The sequence below is a fragment of the Argentina anserina genome, chromosome 3 (genome assembly GCF_933775445.1).
Source record: "Argentina anserina chromosome 3, drPotAnse1.1, whole genome shotgun sequence".
Lineage (NCBI taxonomy): Eukaryota > Viridiplantae > Streptophyta > Magnoliopsida > Rosales > Rosaceae > Argentina > Argentina anserina.
The window spans coordinates 14,415,623-14,435,176 of record NC_065874.1 but is presented as its reverse complement, the minus strand read 5'-3'; the positions used below and the strand labels follow the sequence as shown (position 1 = coordinate 14,435,176).

At 36.6% G+C, this 19,554-nt stretch overlaps 4 protein-coding genes across 6 annotated transcripts in view; 2 read left to right on the top strand and 2 right to left on the bottom strand.

Annotated features, from left to right (window-relative positions):
• Positions 1-19,554, bottom strand: part of LOC126788965 (polyadenylate-binding protein-interacting protein 4) — a 52,648-nt gene that overhangs the window by 26,158 nt on the left and 6,936 nt on the right. The gene's annotated exons all lie outside the window — the stretch shown is intronic.
• Positions 491-4,915, top strand: LOC126788968 (putative calcium-transporting ATPase 7, plasma membrane-type). Its single transcript, XM_050515006.1, has 3 exons — positions 491-804; positions 3,488-3,542; positions 4,684-4,915. The coding sequence occupies exons 1-3, from the start codon at positions 643-645 to the stop codon at positions 4,740-4,742; spliced, it is 276 nt and encodes a 91-aa protein (XP_050370963.1). The 5' UTR covers positions 491-642; the 3' UTR covers positions 4,743-4,915.
• Positions 7,412-12,649, bottom strand: LOC126788964 (heat shock 70 kDa protein 16). The gene is made up of 10 exons (XM_050514998.1): positions 12,537-12,649; positions 11,095-12,313; positions 10,318-10,530; positions 9,992-10,087; positions 9,764-9,892; positions 9,231-9,428; positions 8,584-8,730; positions 8,376-8,504; positions 8,167-8,297; positions 7,412-7,848 (listed from the first exon to the last, which is right to left on the bottom strand). The coding sequence occupies exons 2-10, from the start codon at positions 12,262-12,264 to the stop codon at positions 7,761-7,763; spliced, it is 2,301 nt and encodes a 766-aa protein (XP_050370955.1). The 5' UTR covers positions 12,265-12,313; positions 12,537-12,649; the 3' UTR covers positions 7,412-7,760.
• LOC126788966 (protein METABOLIC NETWORK MODULATOR 1) lies at positions 15,775-18,599 on the top strand. 3 transcript variants are annotated; one of them, XM_050515004.1, is made up of 3 exons: positions 15,775-15,957; positions 16,960-18,069; positions 18,176-18,599. In XM_050515004.1, exons 2-3 carry the CDS (start codon positions 17,008-17,010, stop codon positions 18,266-18,268), a joined length of 1,155 nt encoding a protein of 384 aa, XP_050370961.1. In that variant the 5' UTR covers positions 15,775-15,957; positions 16,960-17,007; the 3' UTR covers positions 18,269-18,599. The 3 variants fall into 3 exon arrangements, with proteins under 3 accessions (XP_050370961.1, XP_050370960.1, XP_050370959.1); XM_050515003.1 differs by having other exon boundaries at positions 15,775-16,007; positions 18,167-18,599; XM_050515002.1 differs by having other exon boundaries at positions 15,781-15,957; positions 18,167-18,599.

Below are 19,554 nucleotides of genomic sequence, written 5' to 3'. Positions count from 1 at the left end.
TGTTGATGAACAAAGGCTCAATATAATGAATTAAATTTGATGCGATAGACTAACAAAAACTTGTTGAGTTTGGAGTTTAAATTAACCGTCCTTAGTAGTCTAGGGTCTAGTTAATGATTTGTTTTTTTTACAATAAACCAAGCTCGATCTTTTTTCTAAAATAAAAGAAATAGTAGGCTGAATGGTTTAGTTAGATTTAAAAGAAAATAAATTAATTGATTAATTAGAATTAGAAGAAATAAAAACTTATAAAAATAACATAGGAGATAATTAATTTTAATTAGATGTAGAAAAAAAAAATATTGGCATCTTATTCGAAAGTGTGCATGTGGTGGACATACCGGAGTGGCGACAAATTTCCTTTCGCAAAATCGCACTCAAATAGAAAAGTAAGTCAATGACTAATGATTCAAAGTTGGTCGGCCACTCGGCCATGTGCGGATTGTGCCTAATCACAACAAAGACTCCTTAATTATCTTCAGGCCATGTGCCTAGAAAAACGAAAAAAAAAATGATAGGAAGGAGGGACCCATCTTCTCAACTCTTTAGGGTTTCTGGAGAAAATTTTCAGATTCTATTCATTTAATCATATTCTAGATCTGTTGGGTAGGAAGACGGTCTGAAGCCGTGAAGCTGATATCAATGGAGAGCTCATTCGACGCCAAGGCAAAGAACTCGTCGGAGGAAGCGCGAGGGAGGTGGAGGATGCTGTCTTCCGTAGTGAAAAATCCCAAACGGAGGTTTAGATTCACCGCAAGTCTCCAAGCGAGGTCGGAGGCTGTTTGCATGCGACGCAGTAACCAGGTTCAATCAGTTTCTGTTTTATGTTTTTTTTAGTCTGCTTTTATAATTCTCGATCGATCAGAAGCCAAACACTTTGAGAATCTAGAATGAATATATATTCTACCAAATTGTTTATAAACCTAAAGGATCCAAGATTCAAATTAGATTGGGTTTTTTTTTTCTTCTAATAAAAATGTTAAGAAAATTTAAATGTGGCAAATATTAGGCTAAAATACATTAGGTAAACACTTTATTGAGTTTGAAAAATAAGAAAATAAGAACTGTCCAAAACTATCGTTCAACTGATCACTATATCGAAAGAGTTATTTCTGAAACCATTTAATTTACGTAAAAACAAAAAGAGGCGAGAAAAGAATTCAATCACTAATATATACCACGCAATCTTGCAAAGGAATGCTATAAGGTTATAATAGATCCAAAACCATACACAGTGAAGAAGAAATCAAGACAGTGAAGAAGTAAAAGCATTTTTTGTTAACCTAGTTGGAGTTAACTTGGTGTAAGTGGTTATCCAGTTAATTATACTTAACCAACTAACGTACCAAGCCTACAAGGCATTCATTATCGAAGAACATGTGCATGTTAAAGTACTTACAAAAATTCTCGGGTGGACTCATGGTTGCACATAGATCCGCTTCTATTACCTAAATACTAGCCTTTATGCACGGATTCAACTTCCTTTTGTTTAATCTTTTGTTAATTTATGTATATTTTATTTTTCTTTTATTATTTTACTTTTTTAACCATTTCCAATATTATTAATTCAATTTATCATTTTCTCTAATATGAATATTTCAGACAGATAATTTTTTTTGTGAAGTTATTAATATTAAACGAGAATTTCTAGTTATAATAGCAGAGATATGCAAGATTATATCCCTTTATTCCCTTAGGTCTAGCATGAGGATGAAGCCTCGTGAGCTTGCATGTCACCAACAGTCATCCCTTTTCCTAACTCCCAAGTATGCATGATACTTGCGCTTTGTTTGTTTAAATTATACGTATATAGAATATATGACGTCCTCTAAAAATTTTGTGACCTCTAAGTAGCATAGACAGGTTTTGACAATTCGATTCTGAAATTCTATAGAATATGCATAGTTCTAAAATTTGTACATCATTGTCAGTGGCATATTTAGGATGAGAATTTAGTCTCGACTAGGGTTCTTTTTCTTGGCCAATTATGGAATGAGCCCGACCTCGGAGAACCTGGTTTTTGTCCTATTACGTGTCATTTTAAGATTGGTCATTTAATTAATCTTTTTACTATGGTTGAATAACATGGAATCATATGGGGCTGTTTTGCCCTTACGGCTTAGTATTACAAATCGTCGACGTTACTACCTATGACAGAAGCTTTCTATTGTCCCCCAACAATTTGATCAATTTTCCAGAATCCATTTTGTTTCTTGCCATCGCTGCCACCTACTGTGGCCGTCAAGCACGATCGAAGCACGTCTCTCCCACCATTATCTTTCCCGTCTCTCCTCAACCTTTCCATGCTAGAAAACCATACATGCATACTCATCCTCCAACAAATTGAAATTGAAGCGGTGAAGGACTATCGTAGACTCAACGCCGCCGTCAAATACCAGTGAACTACCCAACCTTCGATTTCAGGAATTCATTCTTCCTTTCTCATTTCCAACTCAATTCCCTTTCGATTTGTCAAGAATCAAGTTGTAATTTCTTTTTTATCTTTCTCTGCTCTTCGCCTCCATCGCACCGCCAACATCGATCTCACTTTTTATGGTGTCGATTTTGAGATCTGATAGCCTAATAATCTTTATGCCACTCCTTTCTTACCCAGTGAAATATGGAATCAGATCTCAAACTCAATCTCATCTTTCTTACCCAAATTCCAATTTCAAAACCCACCGCGCCATTCTCTGATATTCCAACCCAACATCTCTATAGCAGGGTCAATTTCACCAAAAAAAACTAGATGATGGGTAAAGCACCAAAATATCATAAAGAGTATGTTCTTAGTTCTCATGTACTAAAAAACTCCATAACTAAGGACATGCATGCGCATAGAGACTGAACTAATATCAGTGAGACCTTATCTATGAGGCATCAGAAGACCTCTTGGCAAACTAATTTTCATGTTCATGAAATACTTATCAGGAGAAAACACGAATGCTACTTGTACAGTGAGAAGAACCAGAAGTCCATAACACAAAACATCGTTCCAACTCATGACGCCGTCGATTTGGGACATTAATTATAGTGGAAGGGTAGTACGGTTATTGAAAACCTTGGACTCTCCGAGCTCGGGTGCGTAACATAATGCTCCCTTTTTCTTTTGTTAAATAGTACATCATATAAAATGATAATCTTTGATTTTAAAAATAGGAGCATAGATTGTTCTCAATAACCAAATTTTATTAAGATCGATGGAGCAAATAACAGGGAGACAATTATAAGGAAGAATTTATATAGGAAAATATTATAAGAATGAACAGTGTACAGACAAAATATAATCATAAACTTGTGAAGTTTGATATCCAAATACGGCAGCCCCGTACTCTAATTTCAAAGTGGAGCTGTGGCGCTCCATTGTGGATATGACATGTATGTATATAATCACAAGCTTGTGGAGTTTGATATTTAATTTTGTCTCTTACCCTTGATTTGCATCTTGCATTATGCTTATTTGATGTTTGGTTCTATTCTCGATCAGGAGAAGCTCAGAGTCGCACAGTTGATTTCCAAAGCTGCATTGCAGTTTATCCAGGGTAAGATGTCTGCTTAAGTTTTAAGCTGGTTGGCCAAAAGGAAAATATGCTGATGCTTTGATTAAAATTAAACGTAGATTTCGTTTGAGACATTTTATGTGCGTGTTTAGCTTCTTTAATCTGGAACAGATAATTTTGAGGAAAAATTTCTAATGAGAACCTTATAAGCTATAATGAGCACGTGAAGACTTTCAAATGAATTGTTGGATTAGTGCCTTAAAATTTAATCGGTATTTTCAAATTCATCCAATTGGTTCGTTTGAAAGTTTCCACTTAGTTAATTAGTTCAATTCGCCCCCACTTTTATTATTGGTACACTGACTATATATAATTGATCAAGACGCTCCCTTTATAAAAAAAGCTGATGACCGAAGAAATCTTTTAAAAGTTGATTATCCATAGATAAGTAGATAGTTGATTATTGAGCTATCTCATCGTTCATAATATGACGTTATTATATTAGTTTACATCAAGTCCGGATCCTCAATAACTTAACTTAATTAGTCTCACGTTAATCATGGACTTTCTGGTTATAATTATTTTGTGCTTTAATGCCTTGAGCATTGAGTTAGTTTTAGGTTATTTTTTAAATGGCTCATGGTTCTATTGTTTCGAGACTCTAGAGGGCGTTTTATGTTCATATTACATTTCTATTCTATTATATGATCACAGTATCGTCAATTCAAAAAAAAAAACGTTACCTACACTCATATGAATTTATACAATTGTAACTATATTAATTAAGAATCTTCAAAAGAATGTAATTGTGAAGCATCAACTTCAATTATCAAAAAGAAAACTTGTGAAGTATGGCTTTTTAGAATAAGATTACATTAAGCTAATTGTCCTTGATTTTGATTCATCTCTTACAAAGTTAGATTCATAAATTCATAGTCGGATAATGAAAGCCTATGTAGATTGCCAGATTGGAGAGAGAATTCGTGAATTAATTACAAATGGATTGGGGATTTGGGGTGAAGGAGTTCAAATAAATCATTCACTTTTCAGCACGTACAACTCGATCAATTTGAAGTTTGAAACCAAAAGAAAAACAAAAGTAGAAGTGCTAAATTGCTAATAATACTATACATCCTTGTATGCTATGTTTAGATATAAATCATATAATATAAGGTCTGTGCAGGCGTTACCGTTGTACGTGAAGTTGTTTATCGGAGAGGCCCCGGATGCAAACGTAAATAGTCAAACTCATGCCTGTGACTCTGAAACTTGAATCCTTCTTGTGAAGAAGCTGAAAAATCTTCAACAGTTGTAGCATCAGCATCCTGTAGTTGCATATCAATGTGGTCGTGTAGTTATAATATATGCAAGTCCATATATAAGCTCGTCTAATGAGAACTTCTCCAAGTCTTCAACAGTATCTGAGATTATATGCATGAAACACCTCTTTTGTATGCATGATACATTTGCTTGTAGGCATAAAACATGAACAAATCCCTAGTTTTTATCAAGATATAAGAAACCTCTAATTTGTCGAGGCGATCCTAAAATTTAGCGCGCGGACTATCCTCTCTAAATTTACTCGATCAATCCCTTGCAATTGTTGAAAATACTGAAGATCGATTCTGCACCGACGAAAATCATAAAACAGTACGTATTAACTCGTGAATCACATTCGTCGACTTATCAGTGCTAACTCATGGTGTCCTTTTCTGCATACCAATTCAATGAGGCAATGAATCACGTTCACTGAACTATATCGATCTACTGGTAGTAATTTGGCATTATTATGAGGATTAGAGATGTATACCAAAAGAAGGCCGGAGACCCTTTGTTATATTGAGATTCTTGAGACAGTGGAAAATGGCCGCAGCATCCACCTTGAATTGGTAGTGACTTATTTTCCTTGAAACTCAATATCTTAGAAATTTATATATGAAGGTCATCTCATGGTTTCTGCTGAGCCTAATCAATCACGTTCACGTTCACTATATCGATCATCAGAAGGTATAGACATCTTGGTCATTCATAGAAGCTAAAGAATCTACGAACTCCGTCAAAAAAAAAATTTACGAACGAAAACCTCATTACTGAAAACACTCGAATGATGGAGAACTTCCCTAACACTTACTCTACGAAAAAATGGCATCTCTTTGTAGTTCAACAAGGATACAAATAAGTTGTTTTCTGCATAAAATAAGACTGATAAGAGAGAACAGTTCGTTTCTTTTACGATACAAAAAGAGAAGAGACCAATTTGTTGGTTAAGTGGGAGAGCGTAATTAAGTGGATATATATATATAGGAGTATTTTCAGGTGTGGACGTTCACAACTTACGTAAGGTACGAATTCACCGATTCTGGCGACGGCGGGGTGGACCACGACAGCCGCACTCCTCACCTCTAGGTGATCCCGTCTGTGCAGGTCGGAGCTCTATCGGCGACCCACGACGGCCGGAAAGCATAATTAAGTTGATATATATAGGAGAATTTTCAAGTGTGGACGTCTGTACCTTACATAAGGTACGGATTTGCCGATTCTGACGACGGCGGGGCGGACCACGACAGCCGCACTCCCCACCTCTAGGTGGTCCCGTCTGTACAGATCGGAGCTCCATCGGCGACCCACGGCGGCCGAAATCGCGAAATTGTCGGAATCGGCCCAGAAACTTGATTTTTACAAATTTCAGCCGTCATAGGTTGCCGATGGAGCTCCGGCCGGCACATATGGGATAGACGGGAGGTGGATAGCGCGGTTGTGCTGCCGCGCCGTTGCGGCCTGCCATCTCTAGAATCGGGATTTCCGCACCTGAAGAGCCATATATATATATATATATATATATATATATATACTGAGGTTTTTTCAGGTGCGGAGGTTCATACCTTAAGCTAAGGTACGAATTTTCATTTTTCGATCGATTTTTCACATCTCCACCGTCCAATCCTTAAGTAATAACGTATATATCACCTCTGTAAAATTTCAGTCAATTTGGTAATCGTTAAGGTATCTAACTAATTTAAATCAACGAACGGATTAAATTTGCCGAACTTGAACCGTTCATGTGTATAATAGAAAACGTAGTTTTGAGTGACTTAAAGATTACTATATTGACTGAAAATTTGTAAAGGTGTTCTATACGTTATTACTTAAGAGCTGGACGATGTATGAAAACTCGATCAGAAAGTTGGCAAAAAATGAAAATCCATACCTTAAGCTAAGGTACAGACTTCTGCACCTGAAAAACCCCGCAAGAAATACTATCCAGAGTGAAGCTTCACTCTGAAATTGCAGAGTGAAGTTCCAATTTTGACACACTTTTCGGTCAAATATTTTCACCATAAGCGATTCAATATTTAGGTATGTTATTCAAGATCATCTCTACAAAATTTCATCCAATTTGACAATGGTTTGAGCTTTCAAAATTGAGATTTACACGAACGGTTCACGTTGAACAGTTTTAATTGATTCATTGATTTAATCTAATTTCAATACATTAACGATGTCCGAATTAGATGAAATTTTGTAGAGATGATTTTGAATAGCAACCTAAATATTGAAACGCTTATGGTGAAAAATTTGATCGAAAAATGTGCCAAAATTGAAATTTCACTTTGTAAATTCAGAATGAAAACCTCATGCGTATAACTACTTAAAAAACTCGACTGATGGAGAACCTCCCTAACTCTTGCTCTAGGGACATATGGCATCTCTTTGTAATTGGACAATAAGCCAATAAGGGAGCATACAAAATTGAAATATGGTGGGAAATAGGAATAACTTGTTTCCTGCAGAACATAACTGTTAAGAGAGAACAGTTCCTTTCTTTTACGGCACTAAAAGAAGAGACCAATTTGTTGGTTGGTCACGAGGGTGAATTAAGGCTTTTACATCATTTTTCCATAAGAGAAACACAACAATATAATTAGAACTGTTTCTTATACAACAGTTTATTTAGACAAGAATTGTTCAGCAGTAAGGTCTAACAAAACTATGGCTTCTGTTGGAAACAAATTGTTCAGAACTCTTTCGCTAGTATTCTATGAATTTAGATCTCGACAGTTTTCTCAGTATGTTATAATGGCTTTGGTTGAGGAACACGCAAAAAACTGGGGCAAATATTAGTCATCTTAATGTGCCTTTACTATGATTGCCCATCTATATAGACAAAAGGCAACACAAATGCAACAGATATACAGTTGTCAGAACAAACAAGAAACTAAGCCTAAAAATCTGTGTGCCATTATCTGGCATAGGTTTCGCTCATTTGTGTCTAGAAGTACCATGCTGGTTTGAACCCTTGTATTCCTCTCGATGAGAAGCTCTTGATCTAAATATGTGTTTAAATTTCCTGAAATTATAGAGTAAAATCATCAAACTTTAGGGACAATTTAAATCAAAAGCAGCAATAACAAAAAATGAAGATAGCAAATGAATTGTGAATCTTCACAAAACCAGGAAACGAGTGAAATTAATTTATGTATGTGCTAAGAGATACTCATTAAATTGGCTTTAGAAATCTATTAATAACTGAATGAGGGTTCATGCTTAAAAGGTCTTTATCTATGATGTTAACAAAAATACAAGTATAAAACAAGATATAAAAAGCCAAAAAGTGCCCCAATACCTCCCTATAACCTTGTGCAAATAAAAGGTACAAGAGTCTTACAAGTTCAACTCCTCAGTCCGGCTCTTAATATCACTCGACCATACTATTGGGTCTATGTTCTTTGGCATGGATTTTTGATGTTGGTTTTTTTCTTTTAGCCACTGCTCCACCTTAAAGCACTCGTTCAGAATCTGAACAAAAAAGTACAAGACTTAGAATAATATATGAAACAGTAAATTTTAAAATTGGCCAAAACTATGTTTTCATACTGATTCTCTATCCATGGGTGAAAGTGATTCCACAGCCGTGCAATAATCTCCAATGCACTTTAATAGATCTTGAGTAGCTTGTGCTCGTGCTTCCTCATCTTTGTAGCGGCTTTCAATTGGATCTACCAGCTAAAAATATCAAATAGAACATTAAAAATGAGATGAAGAGAATAGAAATTTGAAATCTCAGATTTAAATAGCAAAGAACCTTTTTAAGATCTTCCAGCTTTGAAGTATAGGCATTCTCAGTTTCATCATCTCCATCATCATAAAGCCAGTCCTCTGTTTTCTGTAGTCTCCTGGATATGCCCTCCCTCTCTTGGTCACTTGCAAAGCTTCGATATGTGTTGAAGAGCTATTTCACATGGATTTCCTAATGTTAAAAGGTAGCATATGGCAAAAATATAGCCACATGAACTTAGAAATCTATAAGAGTGTGACTGAGCAACAGCCAGCCATGCTCAGGTACAGATAGTGAGAAGAACATAGTTTCCAGCTACCATAAGCCTGATATGCTTTTGCCAAAATACATCTATAGCTGGTGATCAGCCTAATGTTCAATAATTTAACGAGTTCAAGTAGTTAAAGGTTCAACGCTATAATCCCAAGTCTACAGAACTAACTAGCAGGGTTTAAATGTCTAATATCTAGATTTTGACCTTTATCCAAGAATTTATTGTACTCAAGTCATTTAGAATGAGAAAAAAAAAAACCATTGGCCTCATAATTAAATACTGCTTGGAAAGACTCAAGCATATTCAGGGAGATCAATCAGATTCACATTGGAGCCGAGTGCATGAGCCAGTGGAACTATAGAAGTGAGGCAAACATGATGGTAATAAATACAAGTAGTACCTTATTCCGCATCTCATAGACATAAGACTCCAAGGCATTCTTTTTATCTTTGGTTTGTTCCATAGCTCTGTCCTGTTGAGCCAACTTGAGTTCCTTTCCTTCAGCTTCTGAAAGTTGAGCCTTAGTCATTCCACCATATATATTTTCACTAATGGGAATCTCTAGCCTGCTGGTGGCTTTATCATGTCTCCCCCCGCCCTGGAAAAATGACATTTTTAATGAGTTTACAACTACGCAAACTAAACAACGAAAATGAACAGGACTAGATTTTAAATCTTCGCAACAAATAAACATAGCCATCATGATCCTTCATGATGTAGGATGAATTAAGTAAAGCATAATTGCAGATGTCGTTTAAAAGAAAATAGTTATGTAGGTTAGATTATTGACCAGAAGATGTGACATAAATCCAAATTTTGGTTTCATCTAGATTACTAGATATATTTCAACATCAAATAAGGAAATAAAAAAGCATACTAGTTTCAAGGCAGTGAAATTATTCAAACCAATAACAAAGCAGAAAACAAACTTACCGTAGCATGTGATTTAGACTGCATATTCTCTTGAAACCCGTCTGCACGTGCCTCAGGTGAAACAGAAGCAGTTACACAATCAGTGTCCATCGGATCCATTTTAGAATCATCTCCATGTTCTTCCACCACCTGAATCCATGATAAAAATTATATTACAGAAGCTACAAAAGTAATTAGTAATGACAAAGCTGATATATGTAACAAATAGACCTTTTAGTTCTTACTTACCTTAGCTGATACAACAGAGACAATACCATGGAGGTCTAATTGAATTTTAACTTTAACCCTTGTCCTTTCACTATGGTAGCCTTGGAAAGGACCAATCTGCATGATGAGTAGCATGTTAATTAAGAGGTGCTTGTATTTCATTAAGAAAAGGTAGTTAATTTCTTGGTAAGCCTAGATAGGATCAAAATGGCATTTGCATCAAGAATATAGTGGATCCTTCTCTTACAATATATATTTGTTTTATACACTGGGGTATCTACCCTCATCATTGAACCAGATCCCTCCCCCACCCGATCCATAGTAGAAAAATGAAGAGCACATATTACCGTAAAACAACAAATTTTTAGAGAGGCGCCAGCTGGCAGGTCACTGGGATCAGCATATGATGCTTCCAAGTGGAATAAACTGCTTCGTTGGAGTGTTAATACTTTAGCACTTGGAATGGGTTGGCCTTTCGGAAACATGACGCCATTTGAGCCAGTGCCAACTTGACCTTCATCTGATAGGAATCCTATAGCAAAAGGAATAGAATCTTGAACCTACATATGGATACAGAAAAGCAATTATTTTCATAGCTGTGCATCTATCCTGATAACAAAAACGTGTGCCTACATTTAAAGAAATCACAACATTAGCAAAGCTGAAATTGGAATTCTTGACCGTGATGGCATGTTCTTGTCCTCCATATGATTCCAAGAAAAGTACATTGAGTTAAAAAAAAACAACACTAAATACGAGATAACAAGAGTTCAAAAGAAAGAAAAAGGGAAAAACGGGGGAGGAATGAGCTCATTTATTGAGAAGCAACCACAAAGTCACACCCTATGATAAGAATGTCTGAGGCATTTAATATTTTACTTAAAAGTCCCATTTGCAGCTTAATTGACAACACGCAAATAACACATCAGCAAGAAAAGAAACCTACAATTGCACTTCTAATATTTTCTCTTTGAATTTCCCATATCTGCCTATAACAGTGGTGAAAATACAGTGACACGAAAATTGACAGGCAACAATTATTCTGTACGAACAAATTTATCATGAAAACCTGATGGCAAGCAAGTAATGCATTTAGGGTTTAAAAACGAACACGATATACAAACCTCATATTCTCTGACTCGGAAAACAGGGCTTAGCATTGCACATTGAAGAGCACATCCACGTGCTACACATTCACTAGCATTCAGTGTCCGACGCGGTTCTTGCCTGAATAGAGAAATTAATGCTCTAGCAATAGCTGGGATCCTGGACCCTGACCCAACAAGCTCTACAGAGTGAATCATGTCTGCGGTTAAACCTGCATCAGCTAAAGCTTTACTACAAGGAACACGAATCCTCTCCAACAAACTTGAAGCCAGCATTTCAAATTCCTCCCTCTTCATAAAACCCTTAACATCTTTCTCATCCATTAAACACTCAATATTAAGAGGCGCCTCCGCATTTGCACTCAAAACCTTTTTCAACTTCTCACATGCTGCCATGAGCCTCACGCATGCCTTGACATTAGAGTAGACATCAATTTTATACTGCTCTTTGAACTGTGTGGCAAAATGACTAAACAAGACCTCATCAAAATCTCTCCCTCCCAAGCTCCTATCAAAAGTATGAGACCGCATCGTCATATGCCCAGACTCAAAGGACACAATAGAGACCTGGGTATCACAATGGCCAATGTCAACAAACGCCACATATGTAGGACCAGAATTTGAAAAATCAGTCTTGTAAATCCCATAACTAAGTGCAGTCGCAGTACAGTCATGCATCAATCTCAACGGCTTCAATCCAGCCACTGTCGCGGCGTCCAAATACGCGCGCCGCTGCAAGTCCGTAAAGTAAGAAGGAATATTAATCACGCAGTCCGAAATCGGCATTTCCAGATTCTTCTCTATGATCTCCCTCAAATGCGCAAACAGCATTGCCGCAATCTGAACCGGCGTAAACGTATGCGTACCCCCTAAGTAACTCAAATGGATCAAAATGCCGCCATCTGTGCCTTCCGAAGTCTGAAACGGCAGCATCCTCAGGTCCTTCTGAACATCTGGCTCACTGAACCTCCTCCCAATAAGCCTCTTCACCTGAGACACTGTCGATTTCGGGTGCATCATTGCAGAGGCAGAGGCAGCAGAGCCTAGAAACCTCTGCTTCTCGCCGAAACACACCACTGCCGGAGTTTCTCGCTTAGATTCCTCATTCAACAACACATCAATCCCTCGTTGCTTCACCACCGCAATCACACAGTTCTCATTTCCGATATCAATCCCCACCACACTCATATTTAACGAAAATCAACACCAACTCTTCACAATCAAGCCCTCAAAAAACCTATAATTCAAAGCCAAAACGGATAACAAGATCATCACTTACTTAGTTAACCAAAATTGAGCTAATCCAAGCTTAAATTGAGCTAATACTAAACTCGATCCTACATTTCAAGAGTTTTTCCAGAAATCGCAGAAACTTGAATTATAAATGAGCAATTGAAATTTGAATGTGCAAATGTTAGATGAGCGAATCGTCGGAGAGTGATGACGGAATGATGGCGTACCTGGATGAGAAGCGGAAACCCTAGAAAGTGAGTGAATGAGGAAGAAGAAGATGAAAGAAAGAGAGACTGGTGGGGAGAAAAGCTCTGCGATTTGCTCGCATTTTACAGAATATTCAACATTAATTATACTGAATTTGGGTTTCCATGCTTTTTCCGTTATTCACAAAATTTGTGGGTCTTTGTGAAAATAGTGTTATTTTCAGGGACTGTCTTTTGAAAGTGTGCATTGGAGTAGGCGAGTTAGTAGCGCTCGAAGCATTTCATTTTTTTTCAGAATTAATTTCAGTTTATTCTTTTAAAATCTATACTTAAAATAAGTTATTTTTTAATTTTTAATTTTAATTTATTTATTTTCTATATTTTTAAATAACATTAAAGAATGATAAATTTTAAATTTTTATATAGATTATATAAATAATTATGTTACGAGACCTAATTTTAAACCTTCAATGTTATTATAAAATTATCGAGATTTTTTTTTAGTCTTGCATATATGATTTGAAGCCTTCTTTTGATAGGTTTTGATTATATCAAATCCAGAAAATCTGAATTTTGTCATTTTAATGTCATTCGAAAATATATGGGTGAAATGATTAAAATAAAAGTCTAGAAGTAAACTGATTTTAGATATAAAATTTAAGAGATAAACTAAAATTAATTCTTTTTTTCTATTGAATAACAAAGAACCAAGTCTTGCTCATTAATCATGTATGTCAATGTGAAGCAAATTTGTGAACCACCTTTTTTTACCATTCTCATACCCATCCACCTAGATGAAAACCACGCGTCTTTTACTTATTTTTATACCATAGTTAAGTCTTAAATTTCTTAAATTAATTATTGATTTATTTTTATTATGTGTTATTAATTTATATAGATAACTATAGTTATATCATAATTAATCTATGACACGTGGTTTTATCTAGGTGGGTGGGCATGACTCATGAAGATGGTAGAAAAAAGTGTCTGTCATGCATGTAATCAAACACCAAAGGTGCTCCACACTTCAAGGGAACACTTGGAAGACAAATTGTAAATTGAGAAATGCCGCTCCTTCGTAACACGATATTATTTATTTTGGGCACTGTCCTCACGATTTTGTTTCTGGCAGCTCACGAACAACTTCCCAGTGTGTCACCTATCTTGAGATTGGTCTAGCCCAAGGACTGAAAAATTGATATTTTCGTTGATATTTCGGTGAAAATTTATTTTTTCTCATGTCACGATATTATCCTTTCCTACCAACTTTATTTTGTGCGATATTTTCGAAATATCGCGAAATTTCTGGCTATTTCGGATAAATTGGCGATAATCAGAATATATCCTCCCATTTTGCGGCTCAACAACCCAGTTTGGGCCTAATTTGTGCAAATTAATCAATTTGCCAAAATAATAGACAAACTTACCTCCATGGGGTTCGAACTGTGGTTATGGCTGGGCAACCACAGTAGTCAAACCATTCTTGTTGCAATGTGTTTTGTTAATTTGTCTGTCTTTTAACGTATATAACCCAATTTCAAATAGTTTTTTTTTACCAATTGTACAATTCAAGTATGTATATTAATTGACTTTAGAGTATACAAATCTAATTTAAATGAAAAATATATCATATGTAATATTGTAATAATAGTATTAATTGACATTAGAGTATACAAATCTAATCTAAATAAAAAATATATCATATGTAATAATAGTATTAATTGACATTAGAGTATACAAATCTAATCTAAATGAAGAATATATCATATGTAATAATATTCTTTTAATATAAAATTTTGAAAAGAAAGCTCACTCTCACTCAAATGAATTAGTTCTGACATCTAATTAAGTAATTAACTTCAACACAAGTCCTAAGGTCACGTGTAAAATGATTATGTATGTTTACAAGTTTTTAATAATTTTGGTCGAAATTTTATCAATATCGATATTTTCCGAAAATTTCCTTCGAAATATCCACTTTTTGAATGGTCGATATATCCACGATTGTCGATATTTTAGTCCTTGGTCTAGCCCGAGCAAGCTTAATTTCAGATTTTTCATCCCATTCGAAGCAATTGAGCCCCCCAAAAGGTCTCGTGTTAGATGGAGGTGAGAATGTACATATAAGGCACATCATCGCCTCTCCGTTGGCCGATGTGAGATATTATAATCCACACCCCTTGGGAGTTCAACGTCCTCGTCAGCACACTCGCACCACACGACAAAGTGGCTCTGATACCAAATTGTCACATCCCGAGACGGCTCCGCCGTAATACGATATTGTCCACTTTGGGCACATAAATTCTTATCAAATATTCAAATGTATTTATTTTGTACACGCGTCATCCTTTTTCGTGTTTATAAATAGTGTGCTTTTGGAATCATATAGGACAGCCCTAGCTATGAAGACATATAATGTAATTTGGAACTACACAAGTTAGTCGCAGCAAGAGAATTAAGATTTCAAGACCGTGGGACTATGTAGTTTCAACTTTTTTGTTGGTTAAAAAAACTATGGTTGGATAGTTTTGCTACTTGCCACTAGCTTGGTATATATAGTTATGGATTTTGCTCGACCTCGCCGCGTGGTTCCCTCCGGCCACCTTTGAAGTCATCAACGCTTGATCTGTAGGTCTACAAATGCATATCTAACCGAGGTAGAGTTCCCCAAGCTCTCGGTGCATGTGGTTTCTTGTATTCTCTCCCGGAGCAAGGTCTTGATGCTCGTCGGCGGGTCCAACTCGTTCAACCATGCACCGCTCGTTGATCAGTGCAAGCGGGATGTCGATGTGTTTGACGACGAGGTGGTGGTGTCGACGACAAGGCTTTGTAGTAGCAGGGTCATCAACGATCCTTCCTTGCCGTCGGCAGATGAGAGGAGCAGTTTATTGAAAGTGAAGGCGTAAACGTCTTTTTTAGTTTCATTGGAATGGAAACATGAAATTGGAATGTGCAAGTTTTCTAAAGTTTCTCTCCAAGTGGTCAATTCTCCTATTTTATTTATATTTTCGACTTTTCACCAAAAGAACTACTCCAACTATGTAGAAACTAGTGTGCCAATCGGAATTTGATTTGCTCCATCGTTGCTGGCATCTGTCTCATCTGATCATAGTCCGAAAACGTCTACTACACCAAGTCGAGTCCTCCAACCGACACTAGTACTAAATCGACTAAATCCTAGATGGCTTAGAAGACTCGTGACAAAGTCCCACTTATGTCGTGCCATCTGCCCACACACCTGACCACGTTTTTATCTCACAATCTCATTCTTCCACTTTCACCTATATATACGCCCACAAACCTCACTCCGCTACCTTCTCCCCTTACCTCGCCCATTCCGCCCCCGACAAACCCCAAAATCCACTCTCCAGTTCCAGAACAACATCGTATCTTTCACAGACCATAACATCATCGTATCTCTCACAGGCCACACAGTAGCAAGGTACCAGAGCACTTCTCTTTCTTTCTCAACTCGACAGTTGCTGCTCTTTTGTATGTGTTTTCTCTCGACTTTTACACCTCTTCTGTCTTAGAGTTTGACTGGATCGTAACCCAAATCTTAAATAAGCTTTACTTTACTCCACTCGATTAAAGTTGAAAAATTTACCTTGGTTTGCGGGGTAAAGATTGGATTTTTATGTTTGTTGTAGTGAGAGTGAGTTTTGATTTGATTTGGATTTGCTGTATATGGCTTCTGATATGTTGGAAACAACATTGGAAACTATGATATTTGGGTGGATAGAGGAAAGTATGGTTTGTTTGCTCCTATTTATGAGGTTCTTAATTTTTCTGACTAAGATTTATGCTGTATTTCAGCAATCATGGAGAATCTTTGGTTTGGTCATTTACATATCTTGATAGGAAAATTCGGGTTAATCATTTAGCTAGGTTTTAATTTGTTTGTTGCTTCAGGTGTTTCATTAAAAAAAAGTTGATTTATTTAATTGTTACAGTAGGTTTTAGTTCATAAACTGTTTTCTTCTAAATAAAAAATGTTCATAGACTGATTCTAATCATGATAGTTCTCACTGTTTTTTTTTGAGAAGATGATGATTCCCACTGTAAATTATGTATTTAATGTTCTTTTTTAGTTGATTATTCATTGTAGACCAGTATTTGTTTTAGAAATCCACAATTAGCATTGGGATTCAAAGTTATAAATTTGCATCTTCAGACTACACATGCATGGGTACATTGCCATCCTTTTTCTTTTTAATTTTTATTGTTTGACAAGCCAAAAATCAAGGGGCTTGTGATTTGTCAAAGCATCTAAAGAATCATGTCATTGAATTTCTTATAATCATAACTGAATTAGTAATTAGCAGTTAAGGGGTTTACACAGCAGTATTGCCAAGTTTTACTGTTAAGACCCTATTGTTTTGCATGTAATTCAATTTCTACTACATTTGGTGTCAATTTCTCATATAGACTCGCTATGTTGCAGGGAGGGGAAATACTAAGATTTGTGGAAGATTATAAAAAAACACCAAAGATGCAAGCAAATCAGCGAAACATTGCTGATGGCTTATCAAACATCCCTATGAAGCGGAAACGTGGACGCCCACGGAAATATCCAAGAATTGATCCTCAAGTGAACACTGCTCCTTTGCCCAGGTATCAGAACCTAAACTTGGGTGAGAATGCTGCTGTTCCCCCTCCTGGAGTAAGGATCAATGGACGCCAGGCCCAACAAGCAGCACCTACTAATGGCACAAGTACAACTGATAACATGGTTGGAATGGCTGTTTCTGGTGTTGTTGAAGCATCATTTGATGCCGGCTACCTTCTCAGAGTTAGGGTTGGCAATACTGGTACCACTTTGAGGGGTATTGTCTTCAAGCCTGGACATTACGCTCCTGTTGTACCAGAAATTGATGTGGCACCAGATGTTCAAATGATCCGACGGCATGAAGTTCCCCTCCCAGTTGACAACCAATCTTCTGTTCATGACCATAAACCTCATTCTAGAGATGCTTCCCGCCCTGTAAATCGTGTGGGCTCAGAAGGCCGACAGGTGGCTCCGGTGGCTGCACAAAATGTTAATCAAGTACCATCCAGAGGCAACTTGATGCCTGTTGTGCTTGAATCTTGCAAGTTATCAAATGGGGTGGCACTCACCAGCGAATCGACTCCTGTTGCACCCCAGGCTGCAACCGTAGCAACCTCTGTAGAGAAACAGGTTGTATCAGCTACTCCATCAATTGAATGTTCAATTCCCAATGCCCAGGTGTCGGCAGTTCAAAATGAAGTGCTTGGATTCCAACCTCACACTAGCGATCTGGAAATGCATGATGCTAAACCGAATGAGAATGGTCCCATTGATTCCATTGATCCACCCTTTGTGGAGGAGGTGCCTAAGACAGAACCCAAACAAGTGAGCTTGCCTGAGAAAGTGCCCCCAGAATCAGCTGAGAGTCATGTGGAGGCTAGTAACTTAGCTACTGAACCCTTAGTTGTCAAGCCCCAACAATCTGTAGAGCCTAAAGACCATATCGAACCAGCTTCCATACCAATGGAGGATGGCAGAAATGACAAAATGTCCGAGCTATTGCAGGTAAGTTAATAATAGAGTATCTATAAATATTTAGTGATTACTTAATGATATTCAAGAATCATTGACATAGCCACTGATTTTCACTACCTAATTTAAGGTTCTGCAGGAAAGCATGAAAGAGAGGGTGAAAGACCAAACCGAGAAACTGTTTGGTGATGGACAAAATGATCATTCAAGCACACCTTCACAGGCATCTTGAACGAATGTTGTGGTCTTGTGGATATCTTCCTCCTTGTTGGACACCACGTCTCTACCATCATCAGCCAGTTGTGTATTAGTAATTCTTTTAGTCGTTTCTAATTTTAATTTTAGTTTTATATTTTAAATGTTGATGGAGGCTGGGAGACTTTCTATTAGTGTTCTCTTATGCAAGACTGAAAAGATTTTTATTTGCCCTCTTGTAGTTTTATTTGATCACTAAATGTAATTTGTTTTTCATGATTTGTAACTGATACAGCCCCCATGTATCATGCTTGATTTGTTTGTTTGTTTGTTCTTAACTACTTTCTGGTGTCCAAATTTTTGAAGGATCTGCACTGAGTTCTTACTACACATTTCTTAATATTGTGGTTCCTCACCTCACGTTGAGGATGGAAGTAATATCAACTTTAGGGAACAAGTGATTAAACCCCGTTAATTTTTTCGTCTGGATCTTGGTCATATCAGAAGCACGAGAGAATGTGGATGAAGCATAGGCTCGTTCAACTATTGGTGTGTTATCATAAACAATATGCTCCAACTTTGATCCAATTTCATTTGCAAAAAATGGTTTCATCCTGGTTCGTTGCTTCATAATACGTGGATATTACTAAGTATCCAGATTTCTCTCTCTCAAAAGCTGCTAGTTTTGAAGTTGCACAATCTGATTCAGCTTATGAGCAAGAACATTCTTCATTCTTCTGACTACTCTGCTCAGCTTAAAATGAATGAGCTTGTCTTTTATACAATATCAATTGAGTTATGTGCTTGAGAGTTCCGAAGATTGTCGAAATGTCGATTCGCTGTCCAAGAATAGCGTTCTGTGCTTTGGTTCACGTTTTTTTTTAATAGACTTATGCAGCTAGGCTCAAGCCTTCATTGGTGAAACTGTAAGGCATAAATGCCGATTTGCACTCTAAATTTGGCTGAAATTGTCAATTTGTACCATGAACTTGCATTTGAGTCAATTTACCTCCTAAACTTGGTAAAAATTGCCGATTTACACCCCGAACTTGTATTTGAGTCAATTTATCTCCTAAACTTGGTAAAAATTGCCAATTTGCACCACATCCGTTAAATTTAACTGTTTTTATCTAATTTTGCGTCACATGTCATGCACATGAAGAGTAATGTTGTCCTTTTCTATTTATATTTTTCTTAAAAACAAATAAAAAATTCTTAAAAATGAGGATTATTTTGTTAATCAAATTATTTATTTACATCTTTTTTTCTACCTACTTAACCCTACTTTGAATTATATATTCAATATACCCACCCATTCAAATA

Bases quoted from the DNA above. Each gene is read 5' to 3' on its own strand.
- LOC126788966 (XM_050515003.1), top strand. From the start codon at position 17,008: ATGCAAGCAAATCAGCGAAACATTGCTGATGGCTTATCAAACATCCCT. The intron at 18,070-18,166 runs GTAAGTTAATAA...ACCTAATTTAAG, and splicing joins AAATGTCCGAGCTATTGCAG to GTTCTGCAGGAAAGCATGAA.
- LOC126788964 (XM_050514998.1), bottom strand. From the start codon at position 12,264: ATGAGTGTGGTGGGGATTGATATCGGAAATGAGAACTGTGTGATTGCG. The intron at 9,893-9,991 runs GTAAGTAAGAAC...TCATGGATTCAG, and splicing joins TCTCTGTTGTATCAGCTAAG to GTGGTGGAAGAACATGGAGA. The intron at 8,731-9,230 runs GTACTACTTGTA...CATGTGAAATAG, and splicing joins TCTATGAGATGCGGAATAAG to CTCTTCAACACATATCGAAG.
- LOC126788968 (XM_050515006.1), top strand. From the start codon at position 643: ATGGAGAGCTCATTCGACGCCAAGGCAAAGAACTCGTCGGAGGAAGCG. The intron at 805-3,487 runs GTTCAATCAGTT...ATTCTCGATCAG, and splicing joins GCATGCGACGCAGTAACCAG to GAGAAGCTCAGAGTCGCACA. The intron at 3,543-4,683 runs GTAAGATGTCTG...AGGTCTGTGCAG, and splicing joins TGCATTGCAGTTTATCCAGG to GCGTTACCGTTGTACGTGAA.